Consider the following 13,643-nt stretch of genomic DNA (forward strand, 5'->3'; position numbering starts at 1 on the left):
AGGAAACTACAGTCATGCTCCGACAGCTAAAGGAGCTAAACATTGTTTATGGATGGAAGGAAAACGCGAAATGCGGATTTATCTGAAATAGTTTCTGAACAAAAACCAGAACTAGTTCAATACGCACGATAATAAAAAGGACACAGCGACAAGACGAGAAGGCCGACTTGACTGATGAGCTGAGCTATGAGCTTTGCTACTACTGTGTGCATGTACACGTAATGAGTGTTTGGTTTGTCTGTTCTGGGCTACTGTAGAAACATGGCGGCGCAAATTGCCAACATGAATTATCCACAGAGCCTCTTCCTCTCAGAAAAAAAAATGGACCAGCTGATTAAAACTGGTAAAAACACTGAATAAAGATGTTTCACTTTTTTTTTTTCTTAAAGGGCGTTTTTTTGGAACGCACATTGCAGAGCTGTGTGAGCTGAAGTGAAAACACAAAAACATGAATGTCTCTATCTAGAGTCAGTGTTTGGTTTGTCCACTGTAGAAACATGGCGGTGCAACATGGTGATCTCTGTAGACCAGAACCTGCTCTCTGTGTAGATATAAACAGCTCATTCTGAGGGAACAAGAACACAACCATTCTGATTGTCAGCTGATTATACACTAAAGAAAACAGACTTCTGACAGTGTATCCTCCTGAATCGTACACGCTGGAGCTTTAAGGCCTCATCATCGTTTTCAGTTTCTCTCTCATTTTAGGATCTTTTCAGTTTTCAGACAGAGGCACTGATGTTTGTGCTGTTGGACATTTTAGTGAAATGCTCTTCTTCTCGTTCTCTCTGACAGTCAGATGTTGTGACTGATTCGTCATATCTTGTTTCATAAGGACAAAAACTGAAGTGTAAAAATGGCAAATCAGGTTTTTATGTGAAGGATTATTTATTTCTCTGAGAAACCAGTGGAGGCTACAGGAAGTTGTTGGTCCAGACCAAAAAAATAGACATATAACTAGGGCTGCACCCTGGCAGTCAACCTCACGTTAGTCGACCACAAAGGTCATTCATTAGTCAGCAAGATTTCATTGGTCACTCTAGGGCTGGGCGATATGGCTGAAAAATGTATCACAATATAAGTGTTTCATATCAGTCGATATCGATAATTATTGAATTTTTTAAAACCTATTTGAAATAAGGACCAGAAGAAAAAAATGTTAAATTTAAACACTTTTATTTTAAATGTAACCTTTCCTCAGTAATGAACAAACGAACACAGGGGAAAAGAGGTCAACATAACCATGAAAAACAGTCAAATAAATAAATATACTGTATAATTATAAAATCCGAAGTACTGCCAAACTGGTGAACTGACCTTTCCTAGACAGAGTTTACTGTATATTAACACTTAAAATAACGTGTACAGATGTGAAGCCTTGACTGTATCTGACTGAGCCTTAATGAAAGCTGTTGTCTTGTATCAAATCATCATCCATCATCAGTAAGTGTGTCTGTGACTTCCTGTACAGACTGAAGGCTGCTGGAAACTGTCAGGAAACTGTCCGACTTCACCGCAGCTTTTTGTCACCGCCCCCGCTGCGGCCGCCTGCTCTCGTCTACTTTCCAGGCAAGGCGCAGTTCATCTCCAACGAGCCTATTTTCTCCTTTCACTGTTTTGTTATGAGTTGCAGACACGAGGCACGAAGGCGCAACCAAACATGAAACTGCTAGTGTGCGTCTCACTCAACAGGTTATTGGAACGTCACGTACGTTACAAGCAGTGAGTGAGTGAGTTTGTTTGTTCATGCAACCAAACTTGCTTAGCTGGGCCGGGAGCACCGGGAGAGGCTGAAGCCCTCGCTGGAACTGCATCCCCCAGAATGCCTTGCGGTTCAGGATGGTGATTTTCTTCCTGTTTTATTAGACATTTTATTGAACGTATTTTCTATTGATATTGATCACGTATCTATCGCGATAGATATCGCTATCGTTTTATTGCCCAGCCCTAGGTCGCTCAGTCACAAAAACAAACATGAAACTCTATCAGGAGCTGCACCTTGTCACAATAAATCCAAACCTATATGACTGGAGCATGTGTGAGTTTACTTTGAAAGGACAGACACAGGAAGTGTCCACGCTCAGCAGTCAGACAGGAGTCAGGTTAATCTCCAGGGCTGGTACCTGCGGTTATTCCACAGGCTAGTTAACAACATGTCGGGCAGGAAATCCAAAGTGTGGGATCATTTTGAGAAGGTGAAGGACGAACCCAAGGTGATATGTAAACTCATCTTCATTGGTCGACTACAAACATGACGTATCATCTGAAACATGGAAGTAGCTACATGCCCATTAGCCCACAGCGTCATTAACAGGCGGCTCGCTCAGTGTGTGACGTGCACTTGGAGATAAAATATAGGCCTATATTAATTATATTAAAGGTTCAGGGGGGTGACATGCAGCAAAGGGCCACGGGCTGGAATCAAACTCAGGCCGCTGCGACGGACTCGGCCTATACAGAGCTAAAACTCTACCAGGTGAGCTGGAGGTCACCCCAACATATAACATGTTACTCAGTGGACTGTGTTACCGAGCCAGTCTAGCTGTTTCCAGTCTCTATGCTAAGCTAAGCTAACCAGTACTTACTGTTGAATCAACATGTGACCCAGAGAGAGCGAGAGCAGCAGGATTCACCCAAATGTTCCTTCAAACAGTTGATTTACTCACAGACAGAACGTGATGGTTCCCTCGTCCAGGTCTATCAGACAGCTGACGATGTCTCCGGCCGCCCATGACTGAGGACAGACAATCTGCCGTCAGCACCACACAATCAGCCCGACAAGCTCCGCCTCCGACCTCTCTGTCTGTGTCGCTGCTTACCTTTCCATAGTTGGTGGTCGTCACGTTCCACTTCCTCACTCTGTTTCCATCGTAAGCGTACGAGTCTGGAGTGTCGCCGACACCCTCCTGAACACACACACAGACACACACACACACTGTGTTTCTGGTTGTACTCAGTTACTGAAATGTTAAATATGTTTATTACAGATAGTTTCTACGCCTGTAATAATGACGTGTGTGTGTGTGTGTGTGTGTGTGTGTGTGTACCTCCTGGTTGAAGCGACAGTTGAGCGTACACCAGCCGATCTGCATCAGACCCTGGGAGGAGATCAGCACCTCGTAGGCCCATTTCCCTGCACACACAGACAGAACAATGAGAATGCAGATGTCTGAGCTGATCAGCAGCTCCACACATCGTCGGTTGGCAGCCACAGTTTTTGCCCCACGTGACTGAAGCTTGTCACAGAGGTCACAGCTATAGTGAAGTCCCACCTGTTTATTGTGAACATAAAGACAGAAGTGATTTTAAAGGGAGACTCCACAGCAGCAGTGGCTCTGGCTTCAGATCAGCTCGGTGACCTTCGCTCCGGTCAGCCATGTTCTGCGTGTTGTTTTACATCATTAGGTCATACATGTGGACGATGATCCGTTTACATGCACAAAATATTCTGGTTTTTGCTCTTATTCCGAAAAAATACAATATTTCTGCTGAAGAAACAAATGTTTATGTCTCAGTGTCTGTAACAGGAAGTGGTGCCTCCCTCCAGTGGAGCTCAGTTATCCTCCTCTTCATCGAGCTCACAGTGGGTTTGAAGGGTTGCTGTGGGTGTGTGCAGCCTGACGCACTTTATTGTTACTGTTTTGTGTATGTAAATATTGTCAGTGCTGTCTGTCCTGAGTATCTGCATTTAATTAGTTAAGTTGGATGCCTGCTCTCCAAAAACTGCAAAACAAATCTACCTACGGGTATTTAATAAAGTTATCTGAATCTGAGTAACTCCATGAAGCTGCACACTTTAACTCAGATCATCATCAGGAGCAGATTTTAATCCTCACACATCAAATAAATACGATCCTTTGGAACTGGTGGTGGTCACGTGGTCACTTCCTGTCAACCAGCAACTTTTTACTACGTTACAGAACGGAGCGTTGACAGTAGTTGTTTGTTTCAACTCGTCTCGTCCAGAATCTTTGGTCTGAACTGGACTTAACACGTCTTTTATCACTTCAAAACATAGAAAAATGAAGGTTACCTCTCATGAGGTTTAACTTCAGCACCTCGTCTTCACCATGTCTACATGAACAGGTGTACCTAATAAAGTGGCCAGTGAGTGTAGATTTATAAATACACACATATATAAAAGTGGAACAGCTGGAGCAGCTTGTGTCATCCTGCCTCTTTGCATCATAAGATCTGTTCACAGCTTCCTGTCACGGTGGACTCTGTCGGCCTGTGTGAACTCAGCCTCACTGTCAGGTTGGTGTTGTGATATTTGATCATATCGTGTGATGAAATGTGGGTTTTTCTTTTGGGCATGCAGCTCCACACCAGCCTGAAAAACTGCTGGCGAGTTGGTTTGTGTGTAACATTTCCATGACAATGCACAGAGCCGACTGTAAGCAGACGAGAGGCCGTGTGTCACAAACTGATACTCTGAATGTGCTGTTTACATGTTCGAGACATGCTCATAAAACCTGAACAATAGCAACATATCCCACATGACTGCATCTGAAAATGTTACCTTCAAAATAACAACCTAGAATATGATGCGAACACGACCCAATTCAAAGTCAGAATAACAGTGTGATATTAGTGTGCATGTAGACACAGTCAGTGTGACAATGTTGTTTTCACACGAGACAGTGATCATGGAAATATTAATGTTTGGGACTGTTTTTGTTTCACAGATTTATTCAGATGTCTCTGCTCACTTTCTGACTACATGTCTTTATATGTAGATATAGATATGTGTTGATATGGTCTGATGACAGAGGATGGGACACATGGGGCAGGGTTTGTGTCTGAGAGGATTTACCTTTATAAACACATGTGGTGGCTCTGATGGAGCTGAAGTTGCTGTGGCCGATGACCTGAAATCACAAAAAGTGTAACTATTAAAAATCACAAACATCAGATGTGTTACTCATTCATTCGTTCTCTGTAACCACTCATCCTGTTGGGGTCGCATGGGGGTGGAGCCTATCCCAGCTGACAGGCAGGGTTCAGCCTGGACAGGTCACCAGACTATCACAGGACTGACACATAGAGACAGACAACCATTCACACTCACATTCACACCTACGGACAATTTAGAGTCACCAATTAACCTGCATGTCTTTGGACTGTGGGAGGAAGCTGGTGTGTAAGTATGTGCGACTCCTCTACGATAGGTGGAGATATGCCCCCTTTCAGCTTGTTAGTATTGGACCTTTTTCCTGTTGACCTATTACGTCACAGACCAAACAATGGACAAACAAGTTAGCTATGGTTAGCTAGCAGCTAACTGCTACCATGGTGGACAACTTTACAGCTCTGTACATTTGGTGCGTCCAAAAAGTCACGGCTCTGGATGTAGATTTCTCCATGTTGTTACCGGCTTCTTCTTCTCTTACACATTTAATGCTATTGGACTTCCGGCTCAAAGCCCGGGGCGGAAACTGTGGAGCATGCTCAGAGCGCCTCGGCCAGTTTGGGTCTGATTGACTGTATACATGCAGGAGTCACATGATCTGGGTGTGTTAGTCCCACTGTGACACATTCACTGCAGGACCATTTCACTCACACTAACAGTTTGTTAGTGTTTACGGGGATTTATAAAGAGCAGTAAATCAGTGTCTCTGACGTCATGTAAACAGCCCGAGTGCTGCTCTGCTGCTGTGTTGAATGATGAATATCTAATACTTCCTCTTACCCCCAGCAGGTCGTCATCTACAAACAGAAGTCCCTCGAAGCCGCTGGTGTGATCCAGGACGACGGGCTGAGGGCCCAGACGCCCTTCAACAGGCTGATCTGCAGAAACAGATTTAAACATCATGAGACATCAGGACAGTTGATCAGGCTGATCTCTGTGTGCAGTCAGAGGACGACCAAATGAAGCTGATGACATTTAAAACCCTCAGTTCAAAGTGGATGAATCTGATTTAGCAGACGACATCACAGTTTATAACAAGGGTTTGTTCAGCAGCTTGTTAATGACGGCTGATTTAATCATATGTCTCAGTCGTTCAGAAACTGAAGAATCTGTAAATGAAGTAAATGATCTGAGCTGAAAGATGGTGAGGAGACTTGATGATTACCTCTGCTGTCCTCAGTGGGTTCTCCCTCAGACAACAACCTCTCCAAGTGAGCACTGAGATCCTGGAAACCGAGAGGCTTCCTGCAAAACATAAAGAGGAACAACAGGCATGATCAGGACAGAGCAGACAGATTATCAGGTCACCTTCTGTCATGTTTTTTTTTTTTTTTTTTTTTTTTTTTTTAAAATCACGTAGTTCTGCGGCTAAAGCCTGAGACGAACGTTGTACTTGAACTCTACACGACTAAGTAACAATATTTCAACATTGAAGTTCCAGTGTGTCAGACTGAGGAGGACGAAGTGTCGTCTATCGACCAGCTGAAACTTCTCCTGGTCAGAATTCCTGCAGTGTTGAGGAGCTGAATTATAATCGAGGTCTCTTCCTCTCAGAAACAAACACACCAGCTGATTTACACCAGGACACACTCTGAGGAAAGACGTTTCATGTTTAAAAAAGAAAAAATAATAATCTGTGTTCCTCTGATGCTGCTCGTCGCAGAGCAGCTGACGTGAAAACATGAATGTCTCTATCTAAAGTCTGTGTTTGGTTTGTCTGCACCTGGAGAAAACCCACGCTGACACAGGGAGAACATGTCACAGCACCTGGAGGAAACCCATGCTGACACGGGGAGAACATGTCACAGCACCTGGAGGAACCCCACGCTGACACAGGGAGAACATGTCAGAGCACCTGGAGGAAACCCACGCTGACACGGGGAGAACATGTCACAGCACCTGGAGGAAACCCACGCTGACACAGGGAGAACATGTCAGAGCACCTGGAGGAAACCCACGCTGACACGGGGAGAACATGTCAGAGCACCTGGAGGAAACCCACGCTGACACGGGGAGAACATGTCACAGCACCTGGAGGAAACCCATGCTGACACGGGGAGAACATGTCAGAGCACCTGGAGGAAACCCACGCTGACACGGGGAGAACATGTCACAGCACCTGGAGGAAACCCACGCTGACACAGGGAGAACATGTCAGAGCACCTGGAGGAACCCCACGCTGACACGGGGAGAACATGTCAGAGCACCAGGAGGAAACCCACGCTGACACAGGGAGAACATGTCAGAGCACCTGGAGGAAACCCACACTGACACGGGGAGAACATGTCAGAGCACCTGGAGGAAACCCACGCTGACACAGGGAGAACATGTCACAGCACCTGGAGGAAACCCACGCTGACACGGGGAGAACATGTCGGAGCACCTGGAGAAAACCCACGCTGACACAGGGAGAACATGTCGGAGCACCTGGAGGAAACCCACGCTGACACAGGGAGAACATGTCGGAGCACCTGGAGAAAACCCACGCTGACACAGGGAGAACATGTCAGAGCACCTGGAGGAAACCCACGCTGACACGGGGAGAACATGTCGGAGCACCTGGAGGAAACCCACACTGACACGGGGAGAACATGTTGGAGCACCTGGAGGAAACCCACGCTGACACGGGGAGAACATGTCGGAGCACCTGGAGGAAACCCACGCTGACACGGGGAGAACATGTCAGAGCACCTGGAGAAAACCCACGCTGACATGGGGAGAACATATCGGAGCACCTGGAGGAAACCCACACTGACACAGGGAGAACATGTCAGAGCACCTGGAGAAAACCCACACTGACACAGGGAGAACATGTCAGAGCACCTGGAGGAAACCCACGCTGACACAGGGAGAACATGTGGGAGCACCTGGAGGAAACCCACGCTGACACGGGGAGAACATATCGGAGCACCTGGAGGAAACCCACGCTGACACAGGGAGAACATGTGGGAGCACCTGGAGGAAACCCACGCTGACATGGGGAGAACATGTCAGAGCACCTGGAGGAAACCCACACTGACACGGGGAGAACATATCGGAGCACCTGGAGGAAACCCACGCTGACACGGGGAGAACATGTCAGAGCACCTGGAGGAAACCCACGCTGACATGGGGAGAACATATCGGAGCACCTGGAGGAAACCCACGCTGACACAGGGAGAACATGTGGGAGCACCTGGAGGAAACCCACGCTGACACGGGGAGAACATATCGGAGCACCTGGAGGAAACCCACGCTGACACGGGGAGAACATGTCGGAGCACCTGGAGGAAACCCACGCTGACACAGGGAGAACATGTCAGAGCACCTGGAGGAAACCCACGCTGACACGGGGAGAACATGTGGGAGCACCTGGAGGAAACCCACGCTGACACAGGGAGAACATGTCAGAGCACCTGGAGGAAACCCACGCTGACACAGGGAGAACATGTCAGAGCAGCTGGAGGAAACCCACGCTGACACGGGGAGAACATGTCGGAGCACCTGGAGGAAACCCACGCTGACACAGGGAGAACATGTCAGAGCACCTGGAGGAAACCCACGCTGACACAGGGAGAACATGTCAGAGCACCTGGAGGAAACCCACGCTGACACCGGGAGAAGCACACTGTAAAGTCAGTTTCATCATGAGCACTGTGAATGTTTACACGAGACTTGAAGCTTCGACCAGTTGAATGGTCCAGAAGTTAAAACAACACTCAGTAAACAGTCAAAACTGAGCACAGTTTAATCTGTGAGGTTAAAGACTGTCCTAAAAAACACTGCATTTATTATAAGAGCCACTTGAAATAGTTAATCACATCTGTCAATAATCAAATCATCGTATTTTAAATGCCTCTGTGTGGCACTTTGCACCGTGCTTTAAAGAGGCAACAGACAGCATCTTTTCCTAAATATCTCATGATGAAAATAATGTGTGTTGCACAGGGTAGTGTCCACAGTAAAATCAGACTATCAGCATTTACATAGGTTACTTAGTGGCTTTGCAATCTTTGTAATAAGCTTCTGCCACCGGGAGCGGAAAAAATCTGCTTTACAGCAGGAAACGCGTCATGTATTGCCAAACTGGTCAGTCAGCCAATCAGGGACTGGAGCTGGTCCTTATGAGGAGTTGGGCATGAGATAGTTGAGTCACGAGCACAATGGCAGACGGACAAAGTTTGGAAACAAGTGAAAAACGGCCTAGCAAAAGAAAAGGAGCTCCTCTGTGTGAGGAGGCAAAGAAGAGCAAAAAGGAGAGTGATAAAAGAAGAGGAAAAACAAGAGTAAACCTCAGTCAGGTGTTCAAGAAATGGAGGGAGCTCCGTGACCAAAGAGGCTTCAAAACCCATGTCCAGCTAGCTTTCTTCAGAATCAGAATCAGAATCAGAAATACTTTATTGGTCCCCGAGGGGAAATTATCTGTTACAGGTGCTCCTTGCAAGAGAGGAAAGATACGTGAAAATATAAGAAATTTAAACAATAGTATTAACCAATATATAGTTAAATAAACAGGAATTATTAACAAACATAAACGTAAATAAATATATATATATATATATACATATATAGATAGATAGATATACATATATATATATTGTAAATATGAACAAGATTATTTACACAAACAGAATATATACAGTCACGGTGAATGGGGTTATTGCACAAGTTAAATTATTGCAGTGTGTGAAAGTCTCAGGGCCACTCAGAGGGAGGAGTTGTACAGTTTGATGGCCACAGGCAGGAATGATTTCCTGTGGCGCTCAGTGGTACATCTTGGTGGTATGAGTCTCCCACTGAAAGTACTCTTGTGCCTGACCAGCACATGGTGGAGTGGGTGTGAGACATTGTCCAAGATAGTTCGTAGCTTAGACAGCATCCTCCTCTCTGACACCACCATCAGAGAGTCACACTCCGTTCCCACAACGTCACTGGCCTTGCGGATCAGTTTGTTGAGTCTGTTGGCGTCCGCCACCCTCAGCCTGCTGCCCCAGCACACAACAGCATAGAGGATAGCACTGGCCACCACAGACTCATAGAAAATCCTGAGCATAGTCCGGCAGATGTTGAAGGACCTCAGTCGCCTCAGAAAATAGAGACGGCTCTGGCCCTTCCTGTAGAGAGCATTAGTGTTCTTAACCCAGTCCAGTTTACTGTCAATGTGTACCCCCAGGTACTTATAGTCCTCCACAATGTCCACACTGACCCCCTGGATGGAAACAGGGGTCACTGATGTCTTGGTCCTCCTCAGATCCACAGCCAGTTCCTTTGTCTTTGCCACGTTGAGCTGCAGATGGTTCTGCTCACACCATGTGACAAAGTTATCCACAACAGCCCTGTACCCATCCTCATCACTCTTGGTGATACATCCAACTATAGCAGAGTCATCAGAAAACTTCTGAAGATGGCAGGTCTCAGTGCAATAGCTGAAGTCCGTGGTGTAGAGGGTGAAGAGGAAGGGAGAGAGGACAGTCCCCTGCGGGGCCCCGGTATTGCTGACCACTCTGTCTGACACACAGCGTTGCAAGCGCACATACTGTGGTCTGCCAGTCAAGTAGTCTACAATCCAGGACACCAGGGGGGCATCCACCTGCATTGCTGTCAGCTTGTCACCCAGTAGAGCTGGACGGATGGTGTTGAATGCACTAGAGAAGTCAAAAAACATGACCCTCACAGTGCTCGCCGGCTTGTCCAGGTGGGCGTAGACGCGGTTGAGCAAGTAGATGATGGCGTCCTCAACTCCAAGTCGGGGCTGATAGGCGAACTGGAGGGGGTCCAAAAGTGGCTTGACCATGGGCCGGAGCTGCTCCAAGACGAGTCTCTCCAGGGTCTTCATGATGTGGGAGGTCAATGCCACGGGTCTGTAGTCCTTGGAGCCACTGGGACGTGACGTCTTTGGCACAGGAACGAGGCAGGATGTCTTCCACAGCAAGGGGACCCTCTGGAGACTCAGGCTCATGTTGAAGACATGCTGAAGTACTCCACATAGCTGGGGGGGCACAGGCTTTGAGCACCCTGGGGCTGACACCATCAGGGCCTGCAGCCTTATTTGAGTGGAGTCTCATCAGCTGTCTTCTCACATGGTCAGCAGTGAAGCACATTGTGGAGGTGACGACACGTGAGGGAGGGGTGTAGTCCTCATGATGGAGAGAGCAGTCAGTCTGACCACGGGGGGAGGAGGTGTGAGGAGGAGGAGGAGGGGGGGGGGGTCAAGCAGGAGGGTGTTGAGGTGTGAGAGGGAGGAGTGGGGGAGGAGGGCAGAGTGGGAGATGGTTGACCAAGACAGACAGCAGAAGAGTCGGGGGGGGGATGGGCAGGGCCAGCAGTGTCAAATCTGTTAAAAAACAGATTCAGTTCATTGGCCCTGTCCATGCTGCCTTCAACTCCTCTGTGGTTGTTGGTCCTGAAGCCAGTGATGGTCCTCATTCCACTCCAGACCTCTCTCACGTTGTTCTGCTGGAGTTTCCTCTCCAGCTTCCTCCTGTACCTCTCCTTAGCCTCCCTGATCTTCATCTTCAGCTCCCCCTGTATTGTTCTCACCTCCTCCCTGTTACCACCTCTGAAGGCCCTCTTCTTTGCATTGAGGATGACTTTGATGTCCTTTGTTACCCACGGTTTGTTATTTGGATAACAATGGACAGTCCTGGCTGGGACAGTGGAGTCCACACAGAAACTGATGTAGTCCGTGATGCATTCTGTGAGCCCGTCGATGTCCTCCCCATGTGGCTCACAGAGTGCTTCTAATGGATTGATTAATGATTCTTTCTAATGGATCAGTAAGTAACACGGCTAAATGTTAGCTAGACCAGAGAGGACTGTACTGTACTGGCTGCTAGTTCATTCCTAGCTGGCCAGCATCGCAAATCGCCGCAACCAGGGAGCGGGTAGCGAGTGTTGGTCGGCTGACGTCCTGGTTGCCATTCTACGGCAGCCCTCGGACAGTGATACCCCCCTCCCTTCCTTCTGTTCTCTTCTCACGGAGGCAGCTATCCACGGACATCGCCCAGCTAAGTTACGCCCAGCTAAGTGAACACTGGACTTTGTTTCCCATTCAATTTGAGCTCCAACCGGCCGCATGGTTTCCATACGGTAGTGTTTATTCTAGAATGGGGACTGTTTACATGTGCATATTGGTATAATTCCACTGTGTCTACTGTTGTTTGTACTGATACTGTATATATTGGTATCATTTACTGTGAGGTCTCGTGCTGCTACGCGACATCAGGCTGAGATTAATGACATGAGTGTGAGTGTGTGTGTGTGTGTGTGTGTGTGTGTGTGTGTGTGTGAGGTGGATCATCACGCGTCTGTCGGCAAACTCACGACACGATTTTATGACTCCAGAATCACCTGACCTGAGACAGTGACCATCAGAACGGACAGAAATGTGATGTAGTATGACGCCAGCGTTATGAGGTGTTGGCGTTCACCACAGAGTGACTGACGAGACTCAACCTGCTGCCAACGCCCCCACCTGACCCTCGCCAAGAGACAGACACAGCTGCTGGACTACGAGGGAAGAGGGGACACAGTTCACCCAGTACAGAGTCAATACAGGGTTAACTGGACAGACTGTGTGTGTGTGTGTGTGTGTCTATGTATAGAGCTGCTGGGTAACATGAATCTGTTTGGCTGAAGGAAAGAGGTTAGGTCAGGGTACCTACCACACACACACACACACACACACACACACACACACAGCCCTGAGCGTCCCTCTCATCACATCACATGTGTCTGTCTCACTACATGCTGAGACATTTCACGTGAGCGTCCTGGTGACAGGAAGTTCACGCTGAGGGGGAACATGACACGTTCACTGCGGTCTGTCCCGTAGTTATGGAGACATGCAGTGCTTAATTTGTAAAATTAGAAGTAGGGGAACACTTTGGGCCTCTGAGAGAGCAGTGCTCCCTAACCCCTAAAAGTGGGGGAACACTTTTTTAAGCGGCACCGAGCCGCTTCACTGCACAACTCCAAATGGAATGGTTGTGACATCTAGTGTTGTCATGGTACCAAAATTGGATCCCACGGTACGATACCAGCGCATGTATCATGGTTCTGAGTAGTATCACGATACCACAGCAAAAATGAGGCAGATGTGCCTTTTGTCATTTATAAAAAGATAAATCACTTTTCTATAATACATCAATGATATTTCAATGGAATAAATTACTTATTGACTTATTCATACTTCAAAAACAGCATCAATAAGTGATTAACATAGGGAGAATCAAAATAAAATAAATAAATAAAATAAAAATCAACCAGCCACCCTCCTCCCCTGACAAGTAAAGAACAGTCCCTTCATAAGTAAAGAACAGTCCCTTCAGTGCGGTGAGGTTTGTGGACCGTTACCTGCCACAGAGAGAAATGTGAACGGCTCGTTTCTCCTCTGACACGTCACATACCTGTGTGCTGCCATGGCTCGGTTGTCCAGGTACTTTTGGGCAGTCATGACACCAACGACAGAGGAAATTACTGGACCTGGAGTCGGACTTCTCTGTCGCCGGTAAGCCGTTATCTTGTGCCGCGGAGCCGCCGTAGGCTATTTGACCGCCATATTGCTGGTTGAAATCTGTACTTGCACAGCGTGCTGAATGATTTATTTTGCTGGCACAAACTATTTTTTAGTCGCAAATGCGAGTAAAATGCTCTGTGGAAAACAAACTACATAATAACTTTCACTGCTCAAAGATACTCACGTCTGGAAAACAAACCACTACAGCAGCATATTGATTAGGGCTGTCAACGA

At 47.2% G+C, this 13,643-nt stretch overlaps 1 protein-coding gene across 1 annotated transcript in view; it reads right to left on the bottom strand.

Moving 5' to 3' along the window:
* rnf123 (ring finger protein 123) overlaps positions 1 to 13,643 on the bottom strand; it is a 192,233-nt gene that overhangs the window by 172,326 nt on the left and 6,264 nt on the right. The window contains exons 4-9 of the mRNA XM_078172042.1: positions 6,078 to 6,157; positions 5,693 to 5,790; positions 4,817 to 4,871; positions 3,048 to 3,133; positions 2,820 to 2,906; positions 2,667 to 2,734 (exon numbers count right to left, since the gene is read on the bottom strand). Of these exons, the coding sequence (XP_078028168.1) occupies positions 2,667 to 2,734; positions 2,820 to 2,906; positions 3,048 to 3,133; positions 4,817 to 4,871; positions 5,693 to 5,790; positions 6,078 to 6,157 (474 nt within the window). The remainder of the gene's footprint in view (positions 1 to 2,666; positions 2,735 to 2,819; positions 2,907 to 3,047; positions 3,134 to 4,816; positions 4,872 to 5,692; positions 5,791 to 6,077; positions 6,158 to 13,643) is intronic.

This window comes from Epinephelus lanceolatus, chromosome 1 (genome assembly GCF_041903045.1).
Source record: "Epinephelus lanceolatus isolate andai-2023 chromosome 1, ASM4190304v1, whole genome shotgun sequence".
Classification (NCBI taxonomy): Eukaryota; Metazoa; Chordata; class Actinopteri; order Perciformes; family Serranidae; genus Epinephelus; species Epinephelus lanceolatus.